Source organism: Triticum urartu, chromosome 6 (assembly GCF_003073215.2).
Source record: "Triticum urartu cultivar G1812 chromosome 6, Tu2.1, whole genome shotgun sequence".
NCBI classification, from domain to species: Eukaryota; Viridiplantae; Streptophyta; class Magnoliopsida; order Poales; family Poaceae; genus Triticum; species Triticum urartu.
In genome coordinates, this window is record NC_053027.1 from 243,715,655 (window position 1) to 243,735,109 (window position 19,455).

At 44.2% G+C, this 19,455-nt stretch overlaps 1 protein-coding gene across 1 annotated transcript; it reads left to right on the forward strand.

The window, feature by feature from the left end:
• The first annotated feature begins 714 nt into the window (after positions 1-714).
• On the forward strand, positions 715-1,851 carry LOC125517274 (ethylene-responsive transcription factor 3-like). Its single transcript, XM_048682457.1, has one exon. It carries the CDS (start codon positions 751-753, stop codon positions 1,648-1,650), a length of 900 nt encoding a protein of 299 aa, XP_048538414.1. The 5' UTR covers positions 715-750; the 3' UTR covers positions 1,651-1,851.
• Positions 1,852-19,455: the final 17,604 nt, after the last annotated feature.

A 19,455-nucleotide genomic window follows, 5' to 3' on the forward strand; every position in this document is an offset into this window, starting at 1 on the left:
TTGCTTCGGTGATTTGAATAATTATTTATAATGTGAATGGTTATTGTACTATATTTGATTTGAATAATTATTTATTTTGCTTTCGTTTGTTGTATTATGTTGTATTATGTTGGATTTGATATTTGTGGGCCGGTGAGATGCAGGATGCAGCGGCGTAAAAAGCAGACCCCTCAAAACTAGCCCGTAAAAAAAGCATATTTCGTGAATATATTTTTATATGAATCCGTTTGGGGATCTACATCTGTGGCCGTCCGTGCCGGCCCGTAAAGGCCGTTTTCCGCGAACTGCAAACGCGTTTTGCGGGCCGGTGGGATGCGAAGTCTGTTAGAGTTGCTCTAATCCTAGAGAGCTTAGTGATAGAGTAGATAACTTTATAAAGTCATACCAAGTGTGCGACAATTAATTTGTATTGGAGGGGGTATTTGTTTTTTGAGGAACTGAAGACAGCAATAATAGCCATTTCGAGATTGAAAAACAAGTAGGAGTAGTAGCGATTTTCATTTCTAAAAGAGCATCGATTGAGCTATAGCCATTTTTCAATTGATTGAGAAATGGCAACCCGCCAAGCCTAGAAACCACAACAAAGTCAATATCAAGTGGTTCGAGGTGTATTTTGTCAAAAAGAAGAAGAAATTCCTTGTCTTGCCCATCGCCCCATCTATATAAGCAGCTCCCCCGCGCCTCATCATCCCCTCACACTCCCAAGTCCCAACACAACCAAGCACATCGCCATTCCACAGCGTGGACATCATGGACGTCGACGCGGCCGCACAGACGCACGCGCACGCACACCGCCACCGCAGCAAGCGTTCTTCCTTGGCGTCCGGCGACGTGTCTCCGACGGGCATGCAGTACCGCGGGGTGCGGCGCCGTCCGTGGGGCCGGTTCGCGGCGGAGATCCGGGACCCCGCGTCCAAAGCGCGCCGCTGGCTCGGCACGTACGACACCGCCGAGCAGGCGGCCTGCGCCTACGACGTCGCCGCGCGCTTCATGCGTGGAGCCAAGGCGCGTACCAACTTCCCCGCACCCGTCGATTCCTGGCCGGCGGGGTACTGGCCGTGGGGCCAGTCGACGGCGCAGGCGCATCCGCCGGCGCAGCTCAACACCTTCATCCTGCACAACCTCATGAGCTCCTCCCCGCACGGCTGCGTCCTCCTCCATCACGCCGGCCACGGCCACTCCCACGTCAACCCCCCTCCGCCGCCCATACCGACGCCACCATCGCCTCGTCCCGCTGCTTCGTGCGCCGCTACGGTCACCATTTCAGACACCGCCACGGCCTCGGCGTCGTCTGTTCCCGGAGTGGAAGACGACGACGACGACTGGGACTGGGCCGGCGTCCTGCAAGGGCGAGATCCGCCGGAGACGGGGCTGCTGCAGGACGTGGTGCACGGCTCCCACGCGAGCAGGCGGCCGCGCGACCATGTTCGCACTGCCGAACCTGACGCGTTGATCTGGCTGCCGAACCAGGAGAGGCACGAGGCTTTCGGCGGCGTATCCTCTTCTTGGGGCGCCGGCGACAATGGGTACGAGAATGAGGGCGACTTCCCAGTGCTGCCGCAGGGGCTCCTCCAGGACGTAATCCAGTACCCGCCGTTCATGGAGGTCGTGGCAGCGCCGTCTGCGATGGGCCGCAGCCGCAGGGCGTGATGTCGAGTGCATGCGATGCAATGCGGTGCGAGGCGCGCTTGTTGTGCATGCAATCATCGGTGAAATTAGTACTCTAGGCTTTAAGATTTGCTTAGCCGCCCCTATATATATATACGCCAGTGTCTAATCAATCATGCTACCCTGTACTAGATCAACTTTTGGGGATTGAAATCTGGTCTTGTAGCTAGCAAATGCATGGAAATTAATCTTATCGAATCTTATGGTCCATTTTTTGTGTGATTTCTCACCATGTTGATTTGGTGAAATTCCTTATCTCTGTGTTAAAGCTAAATTTTGGGGACCTCTTCAGTATGACGGTGCCTCGCAAGAACTCGGGGAGTAGATTAAGATTTACGCATGCTTGCAACGGATGGTGTTTCTACTGATTCATACTAGTAGTACTATTTTTTGCGAATGCATGCATGCACTCATCAAGCTTGTTTTCCAAAGGTGGACGCAAACGCATGTCGAGTTTTCGATCTTATTGCGCCCAACGCCGCTCGTTGTATTTGAAGTAGCATCACGACATTGCCGATGGGCGGCGGCGCCGGTGAAAACTAAAGCGGCGGCCCAGTAATGCCGTGGTCAGCGCCGCGAGACCAAAAATAACACGGCCAGTTCACGACGGGCGCATCAAATGCCAGCATATGCATGGGCACGCGCGATGTTCATCAGTCAGTAGTAATACTTTGCCGCTCGTGGTCGGGTGCCGAATCGATTCGGCGGTTCGGCTGCGTACGCTCTGGCTTCTCGGATCGAAATATCAATCTCTCGGTCCGCAATCCTGGATCGGCACGCGTTAACTGCTCGGAGAGCCAGTTTTGTTTCTCCACTGCCATAAAAAATGCCTTTGCGCTCAAGTTAATGCGGGGAGGAGTCGATGCACGTCCTCGTAAGAAGCTTTGATCATCTTAGGCTGGTCATAGTAGGGAGTAACTTAAACTAGTAACATGTATTACTAGTCTATGTTACTACATTCATAGTGGGTGGTATTATAGGTGTGATAACATAGATGTCCTCATTTATTGCTTTGTAGAGCCATTTTGCATTGAAAAGCGCTATGTGATGGTAACATATTATGTTACTCTATTAGCCTCTCTCCTCATTAATTACTTGTCACGTCATCTTTTTTGCTTATGTGGCATCTATCTTACTCTCTAAGTTACTTCCATTATGACCAGCCTTAGACTAGCCACAGTAGGGAGTAACTTAGAGTAGTAACATGCATATGTTACTAGTCTATTACTACCTCCACAATGAGGAGTAACATATGTGTGGTGTCATGCAACACTTCATTTATTAAGTTGTAGACTCATTTTGTTTTGATATGCGTGATGTTATTCATACTACTAGTAACTAGCTATGTTATCACATCACTCTCTTTCTTTATTAATTACTTGTCACATCATCTATTTTGTCTAAATATGTGTGATATTACCACATATGTTACTCTTATTGTGGATAGTCTTATTGTAAGGCTCAACTATGACCACCTATGGATTATTCCTTTTTTTTACGGGAAACATCTATGAATTATCCCAATTAGTACTACTAGTAGCAAACATGCCCGTGCATTGTACCGGGAGAAAAAAAACCATCCCTCATTCACGATGTTGCAGTGGTGTACAAAAACATAAAGGTGAGTTATTTTCTGAAGTGTACTCAACGTGTTTCCAATTTATTAGACAACAAAAAAAATCTACCTATCCGCCGCTATCTCTTTTATGCCTTTGTTGTCATTCCTCTTTAGTGATGCCCAACAAATATTGCATTAGGATGAAAATAGAGAAGTACATTTTAGTACTCAATGATAACATGTGAATTTTTGTCTTGTTGCTACATGTGTTTGCAAATGTAATCCAAGTTATATTTAGTTTAGTTGCAAACATATTAGATGTTTACACCGAAAGCAATCAATCTATAAGGACGTGTGTACCAAATGTTCAAGGTTGCATATGAACATCGATATTGTCAGAACCAAACTTTATGGGCATGATTTCAAACTATGAAAATCAATGTTAAGCCACTGGTTTACATAAAGCTCGCATCAATACTTTAGTGTTCGTCATCATATACGGGTCGGTTATTGTGCACTGTGCAAAATAGAGAGGATGATTACACACATGTTGTAATTTTAGTAGGAATCAACATCCCCTACCGTGCCAATAATTTTTGAGAAAGCACCAAACTATCATATGTACTCGATTTAAATGGTGTAGGAACATATATAATAGGCATTTTCAAAATACCACATATAAAAAGTATTAATTAAGGCTGCATCCTAAACCTAATTTTAGAGATAATTGACATGCAAGATAATAGCATATTTAAAATCTATACATTTTTCTGAGGAATTTACATACATAACATACTAGACATCGAGTTAGAATTTTAATCAATATTTTTGAAAAGTATTTGAATCTGCTCGATAAAAGTAAAATTAAACAAAATAGAGAGGATGATTATACACATGTTGTAATTTTAGTAGGAATCAACATCCCCTACCGTGCCAATAATTTTTGAGAAAGCACCAAACTATCATATGTACTCGATTTAAATGGTGTAGGAACATATATAACAGGCATTTTCAAAATACCACATATAAAAAGTATTAATTAAGGCTGCATCCCAAACCTAATTTTAGAGATAATTGACATGCAAGATAATAGCATATTTAAAATCTATACATTTTTCTGAGGAATTTACATACATAACATACTAGACTTCGAGTTAGAATTTTAATCAATATTTTTGAAAAGTATTTGAATCTGCTTGATAAAAGTAAAATTAAACAAATATGAAGAAAAATGAGATTTTTAGAAATGATTAACATGCAAGATAATAACATATTTGAAATACACACATTTTTCTGAGAAATTTTGAGATATAATATATTTAAAAGATAGGATTATTTTAAAAAGTATTTGAATGTGCCGATAAAAGAAAATAAAAAAAGGAAAGAAAAATCAGATAGTCAGCATTCGAACGTAGGTCTATCCAATTGAAGGGTGGCGATCTAGCCAATGAGCTACTCACCCTTTGTTGTACTTTAGTGGGTCGTTTCGTCTAATAAACCAAAGTCCGGTGTAGCAACTAAGCAAAAAACAAATCTTTTTTTTTCACTTACAGGTGGCATAATGGGTGATTATTGGCAATTTTATGGGTAATTTTCATGACGTATGACTAGAAGCGATAGCCGCTTTATTATTAGGTAAATATTATTATTAGTCATTAGAAAGTGAATTTTTGAAGCATGAGTGCATTGGAGCACCTTATTTTTAACGGAATAGCTCCACACACGATCGTTTATGCACGGGAGGTGGATGATGGTAGAATCCAACATTGCTTAACTATGGTGGGATTTAATCTAACGATTATTAACCAGTGTCATGCATGCATTGGAGGATAAATCATCGGCTGCGTAGCACTACTCCAATTTTAATTGTTTAAAAATAACATTTGAAGTTTCAAAAAGTTCCAAAAGGAATTCTAGATGATCATATGGATGTATATTACACATGTATAAAGTTTGGTGATGAAATAAGTAAACACAAGAGTTATACAAAATAAAAAAAATGGTGATTGCAAGATAGTGAACAATACATGAACAGTTCATTAACTACTTGCCACATACATAAATTTGCCTTGGTGTGCGATATGTTACTAACTAAGTTACTCACACTATGATCAGCCTAAGAGTAGATGCATTGCAATATATCTCTATCTCTACTAAATATTACATAAAAGTAATGTAAGGTTTCATCTTATTTCATTTTTTTTCATCATTGTTTTCGCCGCCACCTCTTCGTTTGTCCTTTCACCCTTCATTGGTTGTTCCTATTTTTCTATTCGCTTCTGATTTTCAACAAACCAATCTTCGGTGACCCAATAAATCAGAACCGTCTATGTTATACCAATAAATTCATAGTTTGTAAATAAATTGTTTTCTTATGGTAATCAGGTACCAATCAGATGTCTTTGGTAACAGCATCTCTAGCAGACCCTTTACAACGCGCCGACCCGCAAAATAACTGATAATTACGGTTTCGACCGAAAAAAGTGGCCCGATCAGACAACACATCGGCCTGCGAGCTGTAAAAAAATTGCGGGGCGCGGAAAAACTTTGCCCTCAACCTTTAGATACACGGGGTGGGAGGCCAACCCGAGCTTGACCCCTATCGGGTGCGAGATTTGGCGGGAGGGAGATTTCTGCGCGATAGTTCCCGGTTCCCCTTCCCTCCGCCCGCCCCGGAGCACCTTCCCCGGCTTTCCTCTGCTGCCATGGAAGCCTCCCAGCCATCGGTCGTCACCGCGGATGTCATCCACGCGACATCCCCTTCGGCATATCTCATCGCCGGCCATGTCGCGCCCATCGCCGTTCAAGGCTACACCACGCCACCCCGCAAGCGGCAGGGCAACATCGTCGTCCAGGACGGCGCTCCCGCCGCCCCTGCCAGGAAGGCACGCACTCCCGCAGCCTCGCAGATGCAAATCCGGTTGGGCTGCCGGCGATGAAGGGGAAGGTTTCGGGTGCGATATGCAAGAAGCTTGTAGGAAGACCTACCCCACCAACACCTCCCCCGATTGCCTAGGAAAGATCTACCCCGAGGATGCCAGCCGACGGCGCTGTTGCTGCCGCCCTGAGGTGTTTGACGAAATGGGCGCAAGGTATGATGCTTCGATTTCTTGTACTTCTTTCACTTTTCTCCATTGCACGTGTTCGTGACTTGTTGAGCGAAATTGTAGCGCTGGTTTGCATGATGCGGCTGCCGAGTTTGTGCACTTGTTAGATGACAACACCGTTGATATCGGTCAAGTCCCGATCGGTGATTACTGTTACAATGAGATGGATGGTGGCGTGCACGACCACAGCGTGGAAGAAGATGAGGTCAAGAAGGTTGAGGAGGGGGTGTTCGACGAAGCGCAAGAAAAAGTGCGCGCAAGATCGAAGAACTACACGTAGTTGGAAGATACCATCTTCATCAAGGCTTGGGAATTGGTGTCCCTTGATGCGTGCACCGGCACTGACCAAACCGCCAAACGGTGTTGACAAAGGATAGAGGATCAGTAATTGCACGTTATGGCAAAGTATCCCAACAGGACGCCATGCACCTTTCGGTCACTCCAAGGTCGTTGGGACGTGATCAAGCCGATTTTTAGCCGTTGGGCTACATGCTTGCAACAAGTCCGCAATGCACCTCCAAGTGGTACCGTTGAATCCGATTATGTGAGTTTGGCTTCATGTCCCAAGTTGTGCAAATCATTTGTAGCCATCAGAGTGGTTGCATAATTTGATATAGTTTTCATTTTAAAGGAAAATTGCGCAAGAAAGGTACAAGGACATGGAAGCTTTCGGTAAAAAGGCATTTCAACTAGAGCATTGTTGGAAACTTCTTCAAGAGAGCGAGAAGTTGAAGTTGATTGAGAAAGAATCCCCACCCATGAGAGGTGCACTCACCCAGATGGAGGATGATGATGGCCCAAGAAACAAGAACAAGCCCAATGGAAACAAAAAGGCCAAGGACAAGATCAAGAAGGAAGCAGAGGCATCAAGCTTGCGGGACAAGCTAGATCACATGGTCAAGTCCAATGAGATATTGGTGATCAAGACATTGGAGGCAAAGAAGGAGTTGGTCGAGAAGAAGTCTCAAGAGAAGTGGAAACTACTCAAGGAGGACACCATGCGCAAGGCCGCCATTGAGGAGAGGAGAGCCATGGCCGATGAGCACAAAGCCATGGCCAAGCTCCTTCAAGAGGAGAACAAAATCATGACGATGAATCGAAATGAGATGGATGAGGTCACCAAAGAATGGCATGACATGGCAAGGTTGGAGATCTTGGAGAGGAGGAGGCTAGCCGCAAGAGGCCATGCAGTGCCAAGGTTCGTCAAGTGGTGGTGGCAATGGTGGCGGTGAAGATTTCATATTGTGATGATAATGATGATTGATGAGTGATGATGGATGCGATCTCTTTTGGGTTGTGGCGCGAAAACTATGTGTAGATGTCACCAAAATTGTGTTTGAATTCTCGGAATTTTGTTTTATTTCTCAAAATTACAATCAATTGCATTGTGTGGTTTCACAGTTTGAAGGCCGGAATCGTCGCCGAGTCGATTTCGACCTTTAAATCGCGTTTTTCTCAGCCCTTATCTGTGCTTTACGGGTCACGGCTTTAAGGAGTCTGCTAGGCATGCTCTAACCAAGTAAATGGCAATAAATTCACTGCCCATAAAGAAATAAGTAGGAATTAATCTCTTATCTTTTGTGCCCCAATAAAGCAGATCAATCACATGCACATACCTATTTTGTCGGTTTAAACAATGGCAAAAAATCTATGCTTTATAACCAAAATATAATCTTACTTTTCCTATTTGTTTTGTATCAATATTTCTTCTGTGTGATCCTCTTATTGCGTTAAAAATATTTTCCCTTTATGGCAACACATGGAGGTATATACATGTACTCCCTTCTCTTCATAATATACATGTCTTAATTTTTAAAAAGTTTTTCACACTATTTTGCGTATTAGGAAATCGAGGCCTGGTTAGCCATGGATCCTAAATACTTATGACCTGCGATCCATGAGCTAATTGAGGAAGACCAAATAACTTGCTTGCTATAAGGATGTGCACAATGGGAGGTATCATATACTAGTATCATGCATATGATACTAGTGTATGATACTATCTCCACAGTGCATAATATCATATGTTACTCCCTTTGTATAGGTGCATTAGACACATTATGAAAACAAAATAATCCAAAAAATGCTTAGAAGCGGTGCATTAACTCCCACCTCGTTCCATATTTATTGCTACGAACAAAGGAATCAACCAATAAGAGTTGTGGGCATGTATGCTTTCAATGACTTGAGACTATCTAGCATGGCATGCAGTGGTCAGTTCATTGCATGCAATGGTATTACTTAGCAAATAAATATTAAGTTCTCTCGTTTCCATATTGGTCATGGTGCACAACCTAAGATGCCTAAGGCTAATTGTAATGGGGAGTATCATATACTAGTATCATGGATATGATACTAGTTCCGTAATGTATAGTATCATAAGTTGGTATCTTAGGTTACCTTATTAATTGTCATGGATGCACAAAGTAGTACAACATTTAATAAGATACGGTATCATGATATCATACCACATCTTGGATTTCCTCATTTAATTGTGTGCCACATTATCCAAAAAGTCTAGTTGACATGCATGATACCACTTAGGCCTCCTCCAATGCATTGGTGCTAAGGCTGGTTGTAATGGTAGTATCATAGCTAGTATCATGCATGCCAACTATGCAATTTTGATGAGGTGTCATAGAATTAAATGAAGAAAGAGAGAGTTGAGTATCATATCATGATACTGTATCATAATAAATGATATGCTAGTATGTGTCATGCATGACAATAAATAAGGTACTACATGATACTAATATACTACCTCCGTCCTGGTTTATTGGTCCCCATTGTAACCTGTGCCAAACTTTGACCGCAAATTTAACTAATAAAATGTTCATGCATGTCATCAAAAATTGTATCATTGAAAACTATGTTCAAATGCGAATCCAACTATACAATTTTTTTTATATGCACTAACATTTTGTCAGTTAAATCTTTAGTAAAAATTTAGAATAAATTACAAAGGGGACTAAAAAAACCAGGACAGAGGTAGTATGATACTATGCATTAAGGAGGTAGTATCATACACTAGTATCATATGCATGATACTAGTATATGATACTCCCCATTACAACCAGCCTGAGGTGCTAAGTGCATTAAAATGCTTAGCAATTAATGTCCCCAATGCATCGGTGCTTAGATTTTGTAGCTAAGCCACCTTTATTTAATTGTTTAGTGACAAAAATCCCTCTTGTATTGGTTGGTAGTACTTTTGCATAGGTCCACGTGCTTAGCATTGGTTCTTCTTGGGGTCACTATAATGCTCTCTCTCCTCTTTAATTATTTTACCACATCATTTTTCTGCCTATGTGGCACCCTCAGCACCTGTACACCATGGCGCACTGGAAAGGGCCTTATGATACTCCTATTACAATTAATTAATTATGTTTAATTAATAGGGAATCTACCCTTGTTGAATGGCCGTGCAGTTTCTCTATAGTCATGTATAGATCGACTTATCCCTTTATTCCTCAACCTCTGCGTTGATTCGAACTGCAAGAACAGCTGGACGCTGCTCAAAGCGGAGAACATGGAGCCAAAAAACTGCTAGCAGCGGGCGAGCGTGTGCTAACAAAAGTCGTTCAGGAGAAAAACAAGCTCCAGGATGCGAACACCCAAATGCGCGAAGAACTGAAAGATGTACGGGCCCAGCTGGCAGACTCCGTGAAGGAGAACAAAAAACTGCGAGGCGGCATATTCAGTTATTTACCTTATAACAGTTTGGAAGTAAAAGTTGCTGATATAGCTATGATTGCAAGTATATTAACGGGTCGTCCTGAAGAGGAGGTGTCTGGATCATCAAGTGATCTTCTGCAAGGGCTGTAGCAGTTGCACGAGCAAGCTCGACAGGCAATGCGGAGTGTAGCCAAGGCCTTATGGCCATCCGACTCCCCTCCAGGGAATATGGAGAAGCTTGTAGATCTGTTCAAGGGAGCGCGGTGGCGTATCCGACTATGGAAGATATCTGCCTGCCGAGAGGGTGTGCGAGAGGCCTGGGCCATGGTAAAAACACGATATACCAAGCTGGATCCGAATCACATGGCCCGGGTCGGACCGCTAGGGTCAAATGGGGAAGAAATTCCCGTTAGTTTAGTATATGGCCAAGTAGAGGTGGCTGCTAGATACTCCCAATAGGATTGTAAATTAGACCGCCTGTTGGACGGTATAGAGGAGGAAATTTTTAAGTCCTAGGTGACTACGTACTTTCCTTCTAGCTGGATAATAAAAACAACTGTCATGGCTGGCCTTTTCGCTTCGACCTCTGGACCTGAAGGTGCAGAGTGTTTCCAAATACCCTAACGCTAGAATATACCAGGGTATGCATGGGAACCAGGCATAGGGGTCATAGTTGCTTGAACAGATAAAGTTTATCCGGCTAGTTATGTTATATTACATTATGTAAGAAACATCTTCCAGAGAGAATAGTTCCATTAAGGGTTCCTTTCCCTGGGTGTGCATGCGTTTAAAGTGCATGTCCGAACTGTGATTGAAAAAATCATAGGGTAAGTAACTTCTGGGGTTTCAGAATGGAGTGAATGCGGAAACGTCTTTAATTCGCCGACCGAATATTCCCTTAAGAACGCTAGCTTTCGGCTTCACCCAGTCTGAGTTACACATCCGGATGACCCGGCAGTAACAATCACAGAGGTGCTCCCTTTATGCCCTAGCCGAACTAACGGGGACGTAGGGCATAAGCACAGGAGCCAGGCAACCTAGCTTGGCCAAAACTTAAGTCATATCGATGCATATAATGGTGAAGAAAAGGTACATATGGAAAAACGCATATGTGGTGAGCTTGATGCTCGAAGAATAATAGCAAGCTTCTGTACGAGAAGCCCCCAGGTATAATGACCGTACATTTGTGGAGATGTACACATCAGGGGAGGATGGTCTAGCCGTACTAAAGCCGTAGGGCCAAAGAGCAAAACGAAAAAAGATAAAAAAAATAAAAAGAGAGAAAAGAATAACGTTAATAACAGGAGGAAGGAGACGAACACAGAGTTCGGCGCTAGGCATAAAATCGTCGGAGTCTGGCTGCATTCCAGGGGTTCGGATCCAGGTGATTGTCTGACGCATCACGCAGGCGGTACGCTCCTCCGGTGAGAACTTCATCAATGATGAAGGGACCCTCCCACTTGGGCATCAGTTTGTCCTTTTTCTTCTCTGGCAGGCGTAGAACGGGTTCGCCAACGTTATAAGTCTTGGCCCGCACTTCTCTGCTTTGATACCTACGATCCTGTTGTTGACAAAATGCGGAACGGGCTTTTGCGACGTCGCGCTCCTCCTCCAGGGCATCTAAGTTGTCCTGCCGATCAAGCTCGGCTTCTCCCTCTTTGTACATGTGCACTCGAGGTGAGTCATGAATAATATCGCAGGGTAACACTGCTTCTGCACCGTACACCATGAAGGAAGGTGTATATCCAGTAGTGCGGTTGGGCGTGGTCCGCAGCCCCCAGAGTACGGGGTCAAGTTCCTCTACCTAGTGCTTGCCTGATTCTTTCAAAGACCGCACTAGTCTAGGTTTGATGCCGCTCATAATAAGATCATTAACCCGTTCGACTTGACCGTTTGTCTGCGGGTGATAGACAGAGGCGTAATCGAGCTTAATGCCCAGATTAGCACACCAAGTTTTCACTTCATCGGCTGTGAAATTAGAGCCATTATCAGTGATTATGCTGTGTGGGACACCATAACGGTGTACCAGGCCGGATATGAAATCTATTACCGGCCCCGCTTCGGCCGTTTTGTCTGGTTTGGCTTCTAATATAATAGCATGGAGCAATCAAAAATTATAGATACGTTGGAGACGTATCAAGACCGCCATCCGGAGACCATGCAATTAGGCCTCGTATTCGGCTGCATTGTTGGAGTCTGTGTATAGTATTTGGAGTATGTACTGAACGATGTCTCCAGTAGGTGACGTTAAAACGACGCCCGCCCCTAGCCCTGCCAGCATTTTGGAGCCATCGAAATACATAACCCAATTGGAATATGTGCCATACTCTTTAGGGAGTTCGGCCTCTGTCCATTCGGTGACGAAGTCAGCCAGTACTTGGGATTTAATAGCTCTACGTGGTTTGTATTTAGATATATTAAAACTGAGCACCTTTCCAGCCCTCTCGGGCTATTAGCACTTTCATCCTTTGGATCATCAGTTTAGAATGTTTTTGGCTGTTAGATTTACTCTTAATCCTGCCTGGAATCGTTGTGTTCGCTAAAACCGAGTGTTTCCTTGTTGGGCCGCTGCTCCGGTGACTATTTTGGACCCCTGGTGTGAAATTGGGCCTAATGGGCTTTTACAAGTGTCCTTCCATGCAGCCACACCCCACGACGCTCATTTCCTCTCTCTGACTCTCGCGCACGAGACCTACCCTCGCCTAGCCTAGGTGTGCCGCCTCCATGGTCTTCATCTCCCAACTCCTCAATCGCCCCGTCGGAGTGGCGTCTCCATCTACGTACACCTACTCGTGGTTTTCCTCTTTTTCCTGTATTCCCTAAAGGTGCAGCAGGGAGCATCTTTTTCTTGAGGCGGCGATGAGCTACATCCCCAAATCGGTGGCGCACTAAATCCCTGAAGCATGTGTTCGACTTTTCAAGCCATGTCTGGAGTTCTCGGGCGCGCCGTCGCCAGATCCACCACATCGAGCAACCAGCCAGAGGTACGTACAAACATCTGACCAGTTTCTAATTGGGGGGGCCCTCTCGGTTGGGAGGGGCTCAGGGCGTGCATCACTTCGAGGGTCTGGAATGGCTGTAAGATAGGTTCCTTCAAGTGCAACTACCAATTTATTCTGCATTTGACTTCTAGAGTAGAATAAATTGGTCAACAGAAGGTGGCCAGTATATTAGAGACTTCAAGAAATTTGAAACAAAAGTTGTCAAACTTGAGTACCTGAATATCATTGATCCACCTGAGAATACTGCATGTTATATTGAGTTTATGTGACGTCCATATACAGACGTCCTGGACTGACTGCATAACCCTTTCTTTCAGGGGCAATTTTATAATTCACTATTAAAATGTGGAGTCGTGACGAGACCAGGTTACTTGCAGAGAGGTTAGTAGGGCAACACGTCCCGGCTTCGGGCCTCATGGACCTCATGCCGATCAGGTTGGTACAAACTGGCGCTCGACTGTTTGTCTGTTCGACGGGCAAAACCGATCTGTTGTAGTTTGACGGAAGTACTCAATCTTCAGTTTCTGGTTGACTCATGGTGGATGATGTGTTCCACTTGCCTGTGACGCATAATACAGTAGGTGTGACTTTTTGTTTTGTTTAGTACAAGCATCTGTGCATATAAGCTTACCTCACCTGGCACTCTCCGATCACCTTTACTACTCCAGCAACAAAACCTCTAGCAGCATGGTTCTTGGCTTGGTTACTCTCTATCTACATTTGTTTCTTTCCTGTACAACCCCTCTTCCACGCAATGATTACAATGTTCTAATATCTTACCAATCCTTATTTTGTGCAGGTGGTGTCCATACTAGTTGGATTCAATTGTTTCGGGTAAATCTTGGAGACTGGTTCTAGCATTTTGATTTGGGGAATCTTTTAGTCTTCAATCTCAAATGGCCATTCGACAGGTTATTACTAGCGCATTTTGGGAATTCTTAAGTTTCCACCTCCGGTGGATAGCGGCACTTAATTTTGTTTTAAAGTTCTCTATTTGTTGATTTGGTTTTCCATCATGCTCCAAGTTAAATGGATTTGTGCAGATTTTCTCTAAAGTAAATGATTGGTCAAGGCAAATGATTACCGACGCTAGAGTAGCAATTATGCAGATTTTCTCTAAGAATTACTTCATGTTCTGGTTCCTTTTTCTGTTATGTCTTGTGAGCATACACAAAGATGTCCAGGGAATATATATCTTCTCCAAGAAGCAAAGGTAAAATCTAATTAGAAGAACGCATGTTTTTAGTAGTAACACCTAACCTCCTTATTGGAAATGGGTTCCTGTGGTATCCACCAGACGTGTGTATGGATGCTAGGTCAATTTTTTTGTAGTTATCCACTAACCTGGAAAACACCACGGAACATGTTCGGCTCTTAGAATCAGACATCACAGAGCAGCCATTCCGGCAATTCTCAAATGTTGATGTCCATTCCAAGCTTTACATAGATATCTTTCCTTAAAATAAATAAATTATAGTTAGAAACAAGCCCGTCATAAAGGAGGATCTACAATTAGCAATTTTATTTCAATAGATTGAAGAAATGAATGAAAAACATGGTTTGGGTTATATATGTGAGTATACTATTTGAATCCTTCTTGCTATTTTTATGAGGCATCACTTCACAATTTTTATTTATGGAGCTTCCTTCAGTATGTAGTCTATAGATGCAACTTTATTTATTGGTCCATACATTTTCTGTAGATGACATCTCAAGCACTTGCTCTAATAAATTATAATTTATTTATACAGGCTGGTGCTGATGTGAATAAAATTGACTATATGGGCATTACTTGATGGCAGCAATGAACAGTGTCCTACCTGGTATGATGAACTGCTTACTAGATGCTGGTGTTAACCCAAATGTTCCTGCCAGACTGAGTTAATGAGTCTTATATTATTTTCTCCTCTGCCTTTGTGATCCCATTTTCATGCAGTACAAAGTTAAAAGTAGTTTTATGTTTTTGTTTCAAGGATACTGGAAGAGGGGATCTTGACTGTTGAGGTCACTAAAGTAAACTTCACTATTTAGATTGATAAAGTTGAAATCTGATCTTACTTCCTGTGTTATAGTTTTCATTTCCACTAGAGGATTTCACTTTCATAACCAGTGATGATGTTTTGTTTAGCATGGCTTGGGATATTTCATGTTCATGTATCAAAGACTCATTACTAGCGTTGATGTTTTATTTAGCATTGTTGCTAATTCATATATTTCCTTAAAATTTAAAAGGAAATAGTATTATCATCTAACATCTCACACCCATAATCTGAATGTTGTGATTATTAAAGAAATAAGACTTGCTATTTTATAACTTAATAGGTGCCAACTTGTCTGCAAGCTACCAATTGAGCATCGAACGGAGATGGAAGTATTGTGCTCTTGTTTCTGATTGGTTTAGCGCTAATGCACGATTGAGGTGCTGATGGTGCATGTATGTACGTGTAGCTGACTTAGGATGACACATTGCTTCTTAAAGTTTAGTGCTATGGCTTGGGGAAGTACCTATGCTAATTTGCTGTCAGTTTGATTTGTATTTTGTGATTTTGTTTTATTATAGCTTGAATTAAACAATGATAGTGGGTGATGTAAATGGTTTCCTTTAGATATAGTTGTTTTTAAGATCCAGTTTTGCCTGATACCGGCTAGCACACCGACCATTTGGATACATCAAGCATTAGATTGAGAAATATGCACTGTGTCTATCAGTTTTTCCTATTGTTCATATTTATATTACAAATATTAGCATGCCTTCCAAGTATCTACAAATAAGGTGCATAACCAACCCATTGAAAATGATTAAACAATCATTATGGACTCAAGTTTGGAAAGAAAACAAAAAATTTGTTGATAAACAACTTCATGTTTTTACATAAATTCCTAGCACTTCATACTATAGTAAAAAAAGGACGGGTGCGGCAACGCGCGCCAGCAATGATCTAGTGTAATATCAAATGGAATGAGCTCAATGGCCCATTTGGCAATCCGGCCCGTGGCATCGCGGTTGTTTATAATGTCATTGAGTGGTACTTCGGAAGCCACTGTGATCGAACACTCCTGGAAGTAGTGACGGAGCTTTCGGGATGCCATGAAGACCGCGTATGCTATATTTTGATAATGGGGGTACCGGGATTTGCATGGTGTAAGGACGGTGGATACGTAGTATAATGGCTTCTGAAGCGGGAATTTGTGTCTGTCCTGTTCTTGTTCAATGACGAGCACGGCGCTCACCACCTAGTGTGTTGCCGATATGCATAATAACATCGGTTCACCGACGTTTGGTGCGGCCAAGATTGGGTTGCTCGCAAGAAGGGTTTTTATTTCCTCTAGTCCGGCTGTTGCTGCGTCCGTCCACTCGAAGTGATCAATTCGCCGTAGAAGGCGATAGAGTGGCAGTGCCTTTTCTCCCAATCTGGAGATAAAGCGGCTTAGAGCTGCCACGGAACCCGTGAGGTTTTGGACTTGTTTAAGGTATGTTGGCGTAGCCAATTGTGACAGAGCTCGGATTTTGGCTGGATTTGCTTCAATTCCTCTGTTGGAAACGATGAAGCCCAGCAGTTTTCCAGCAGGGACGCCGAAAACGCACTTTTCCGGATTGAGCTTAATGTCATACGCGTGGAGGTTATCAAATGTGAGATGTAAATCGTCTATTAGTGTTTCGACGCGCCTAGTTTTGATGACGACGTCGTCCACATAAGCTTCAATTGTCTTGCCGATCTGTTTCTCCAGGCATGTTTGAATCATGCGTAGGTATGTGGCGCCGGCGTTCTTGAGCCCGAAGGGCATGGTGTTAAAGCAGAATCGCCCATATGGGGTAATGAATGCTGTTGCAGCTTGATCGGACTCCTTCATTTTGATTTGATGGTATCCGGAATATGCATCAAGGAAGCACAGTGAGTCGTGTCCTGCGGTAGCATCGATGATTTGATCAATGTGGGGGAGGGGGAAGGGGTCCTTATGGCAAGCCTTATTGAGGTCTTTAAAATCGACGCACAACCGCCAGGATTTGTCCTTCTTTGGTACCATCACCAGGTTTGCCAGCCAGTCTGGATGTTTTATTTCTCTGATGAATCCGGCTTCAATTAGCTTGGCCAGCTCCTTCCCCATAGCTTGGCGTTTGGGCTCGGAAAAACGATGCAGTGCTTGTTTGATTGGTTTGTATCCCTTTAAGATATTAAGGCTATGTTCGGCCAGCTCACGTGGGATTCCAGGAATTTCAGAAGGGTGCCAGGTGAATATATCCCAGTTTTTGTGGAGGAAATCCCTTAGTGCGGCGTCGACCGTTGGGTCTAGTTGTGCTCCAATAGATGCAGTCTTCTTGGGGTCCGTTGGGTGGACCTAGAATTTGACTATTTCTTCTGCCGATTTGAAGGAGGTGGATTTGGGTTGTTTGTCTAAGATCACATCGTCCCTATCCACCGTGGAGCGCAGTGCGGTTAATTCTTCGGCCGCGAGGGCTTCAGATAATGCCTCAAGGGCCAGGGATGCGGTTTTGTTTTCGGTGCGGAGTGCTATGTCTGGATCACTAACAAGAGTGATTATGCTGTTTGGTCCGGGCATTTTGAGCTTTATATACATGTAATGAGGTATAGCTTGGAAGCGTGTAAAAGCATCCCGTCCCAACAGGGTGTGGTATCCGTTGCTGAAAGGAGCCACTTGGAAGGTGATTTCTTTAGACCGATAATTCTCCGGCATGCCGAATACCATGTCAAGTGTGATATTTCCCGCACACCGCGCCTCCCGACTGGGAATGATTCCTCGGAGGGTCGTGCTGCTTTGCTTGATGCAGCTCCTATCTATTTCCATTTTGTGGAGTGTATCCTCATAGATGAGGTTTAGTCCGCTGCCATCGTCCATTAGGACCTTGGTGAGTCGAAAGCCATCCATGATGGGACTGAGGACTAGAGCGGCTGGTACTCGAACTGTCCTGTATTTTGGTTCGTCGCCGGAATTAAAGGTTATAGCCGTGTCGTTCCAAGGGTTTACTGTGGCGATTTGACAAACTTCGTCGAGGCCGCGAAGTGCCCTTTTGTGCTTATTGTTTGAAGAGAATGTCTCAAAGACCATCAGTACTCTCGGGTCGTCGTCTTTTGGAGGGTGTTGCTCTGGGGTGTTTTTGGTAAGGATGTCCTCGCCGCTTTTGGCTACCTGTCGGAGTATCCAACATGCTCTAAGGTTGTGGGTTGGTATGGTATCCGATGTTGTGTGTATTTTGCATGGGCCATCGAGCCATCCCTCCAGAACGGTTCCGCGCCGCGTAATGGGTTTGTATTTCATGGCTATTAGATTGGGCGCGTCACGGGGATGCGCCCTTTTCGCCTGGACCAGTGGTTGAGTTGGGACCGATGGCTCCCAACAGGTTGCCTGATCCCTCCAGGCGCTTTCCATTGCGTTGTATTTCTGTACGATAGTTGCCAAGTCAGCAAAGTGTAGTATGCGGCAGCGATTAATGGCGTTGAGGATTCCTTCGTTCGTGCAACTGTTGCGGAACGCTGATATCGCGTCCTCGTCGCGGCAATGTTTAACCTTGTCCTTGACAAGGAGGAATCTGGCCCAAAAGTGGTGGACCGTTTCCTGAGACTGCTGTTGTATGCTCGTGAGAGCGCTTATGTCTGGGTGGGTGGGTGGAATTAGATCTGGACCCTGACCCGATCGATGATCTGTCGTCTGAAGTTTTTCCAGACTTAACAGTCCGGGCTCCGGAGTATCTTCTGGTTGCCTTTGCCCGCCATCTGATACTATGTTCGGAAGGCCGGTCGCCTCCTTTTGTGGATGGGTATCCGGCTCTGTAGGGTCGGCGATCCAGACGTAGTCCGTCTTCAGTATAGGGGAAGAGTCACCGTCTTGCTCCTCGACTACCGCTATCTGGTGGGTGATCGGTGGAGATTTGATTTCTCTTTGGTCGGGTTTGAGCCCGATCCGATCATAATCTGCGGCGATTCCCAGGGCGGTAATACGATCAAGGAGCTCGTTTAAAGACGAAAACTCCACCGGATCCATCTGCTTGGAGTGTTTGGGGTCGATACGAAGAGGATTTTTGATGGCCCGAGAGGTCATCGTCGGCTTAATGCCGAACGGGCGGTCATGGTAAAGCTGCCCAACCGGAGGGTTTGGCCTGGGGCCAGTTCTCCTTCGGTAGTGATATTGTCTTTAAGTACAAGGCGAATCATCGACCTTGTTGTCGACGACACAGTGGAACTCTCAATGAAAGCACCAATGTCGGTGTCAAAACCGGCGGATCTTGGGTAGGGGGTCCTGAACTGTGCGTCTAAGGTCGATGGTAACAGGAGACAGGGGACACGATGTTTTACCCAGGTTTGGGCCCTCTCTATGGAGGTAATACCCTATGTCATGCTTGATTGATATTGATGAATAGGAGTATTACAAGAGTTGAACTACCTCGAGATCGTAATGGCTAAACCCTAGAGGTCTAGCTTGTATGGCT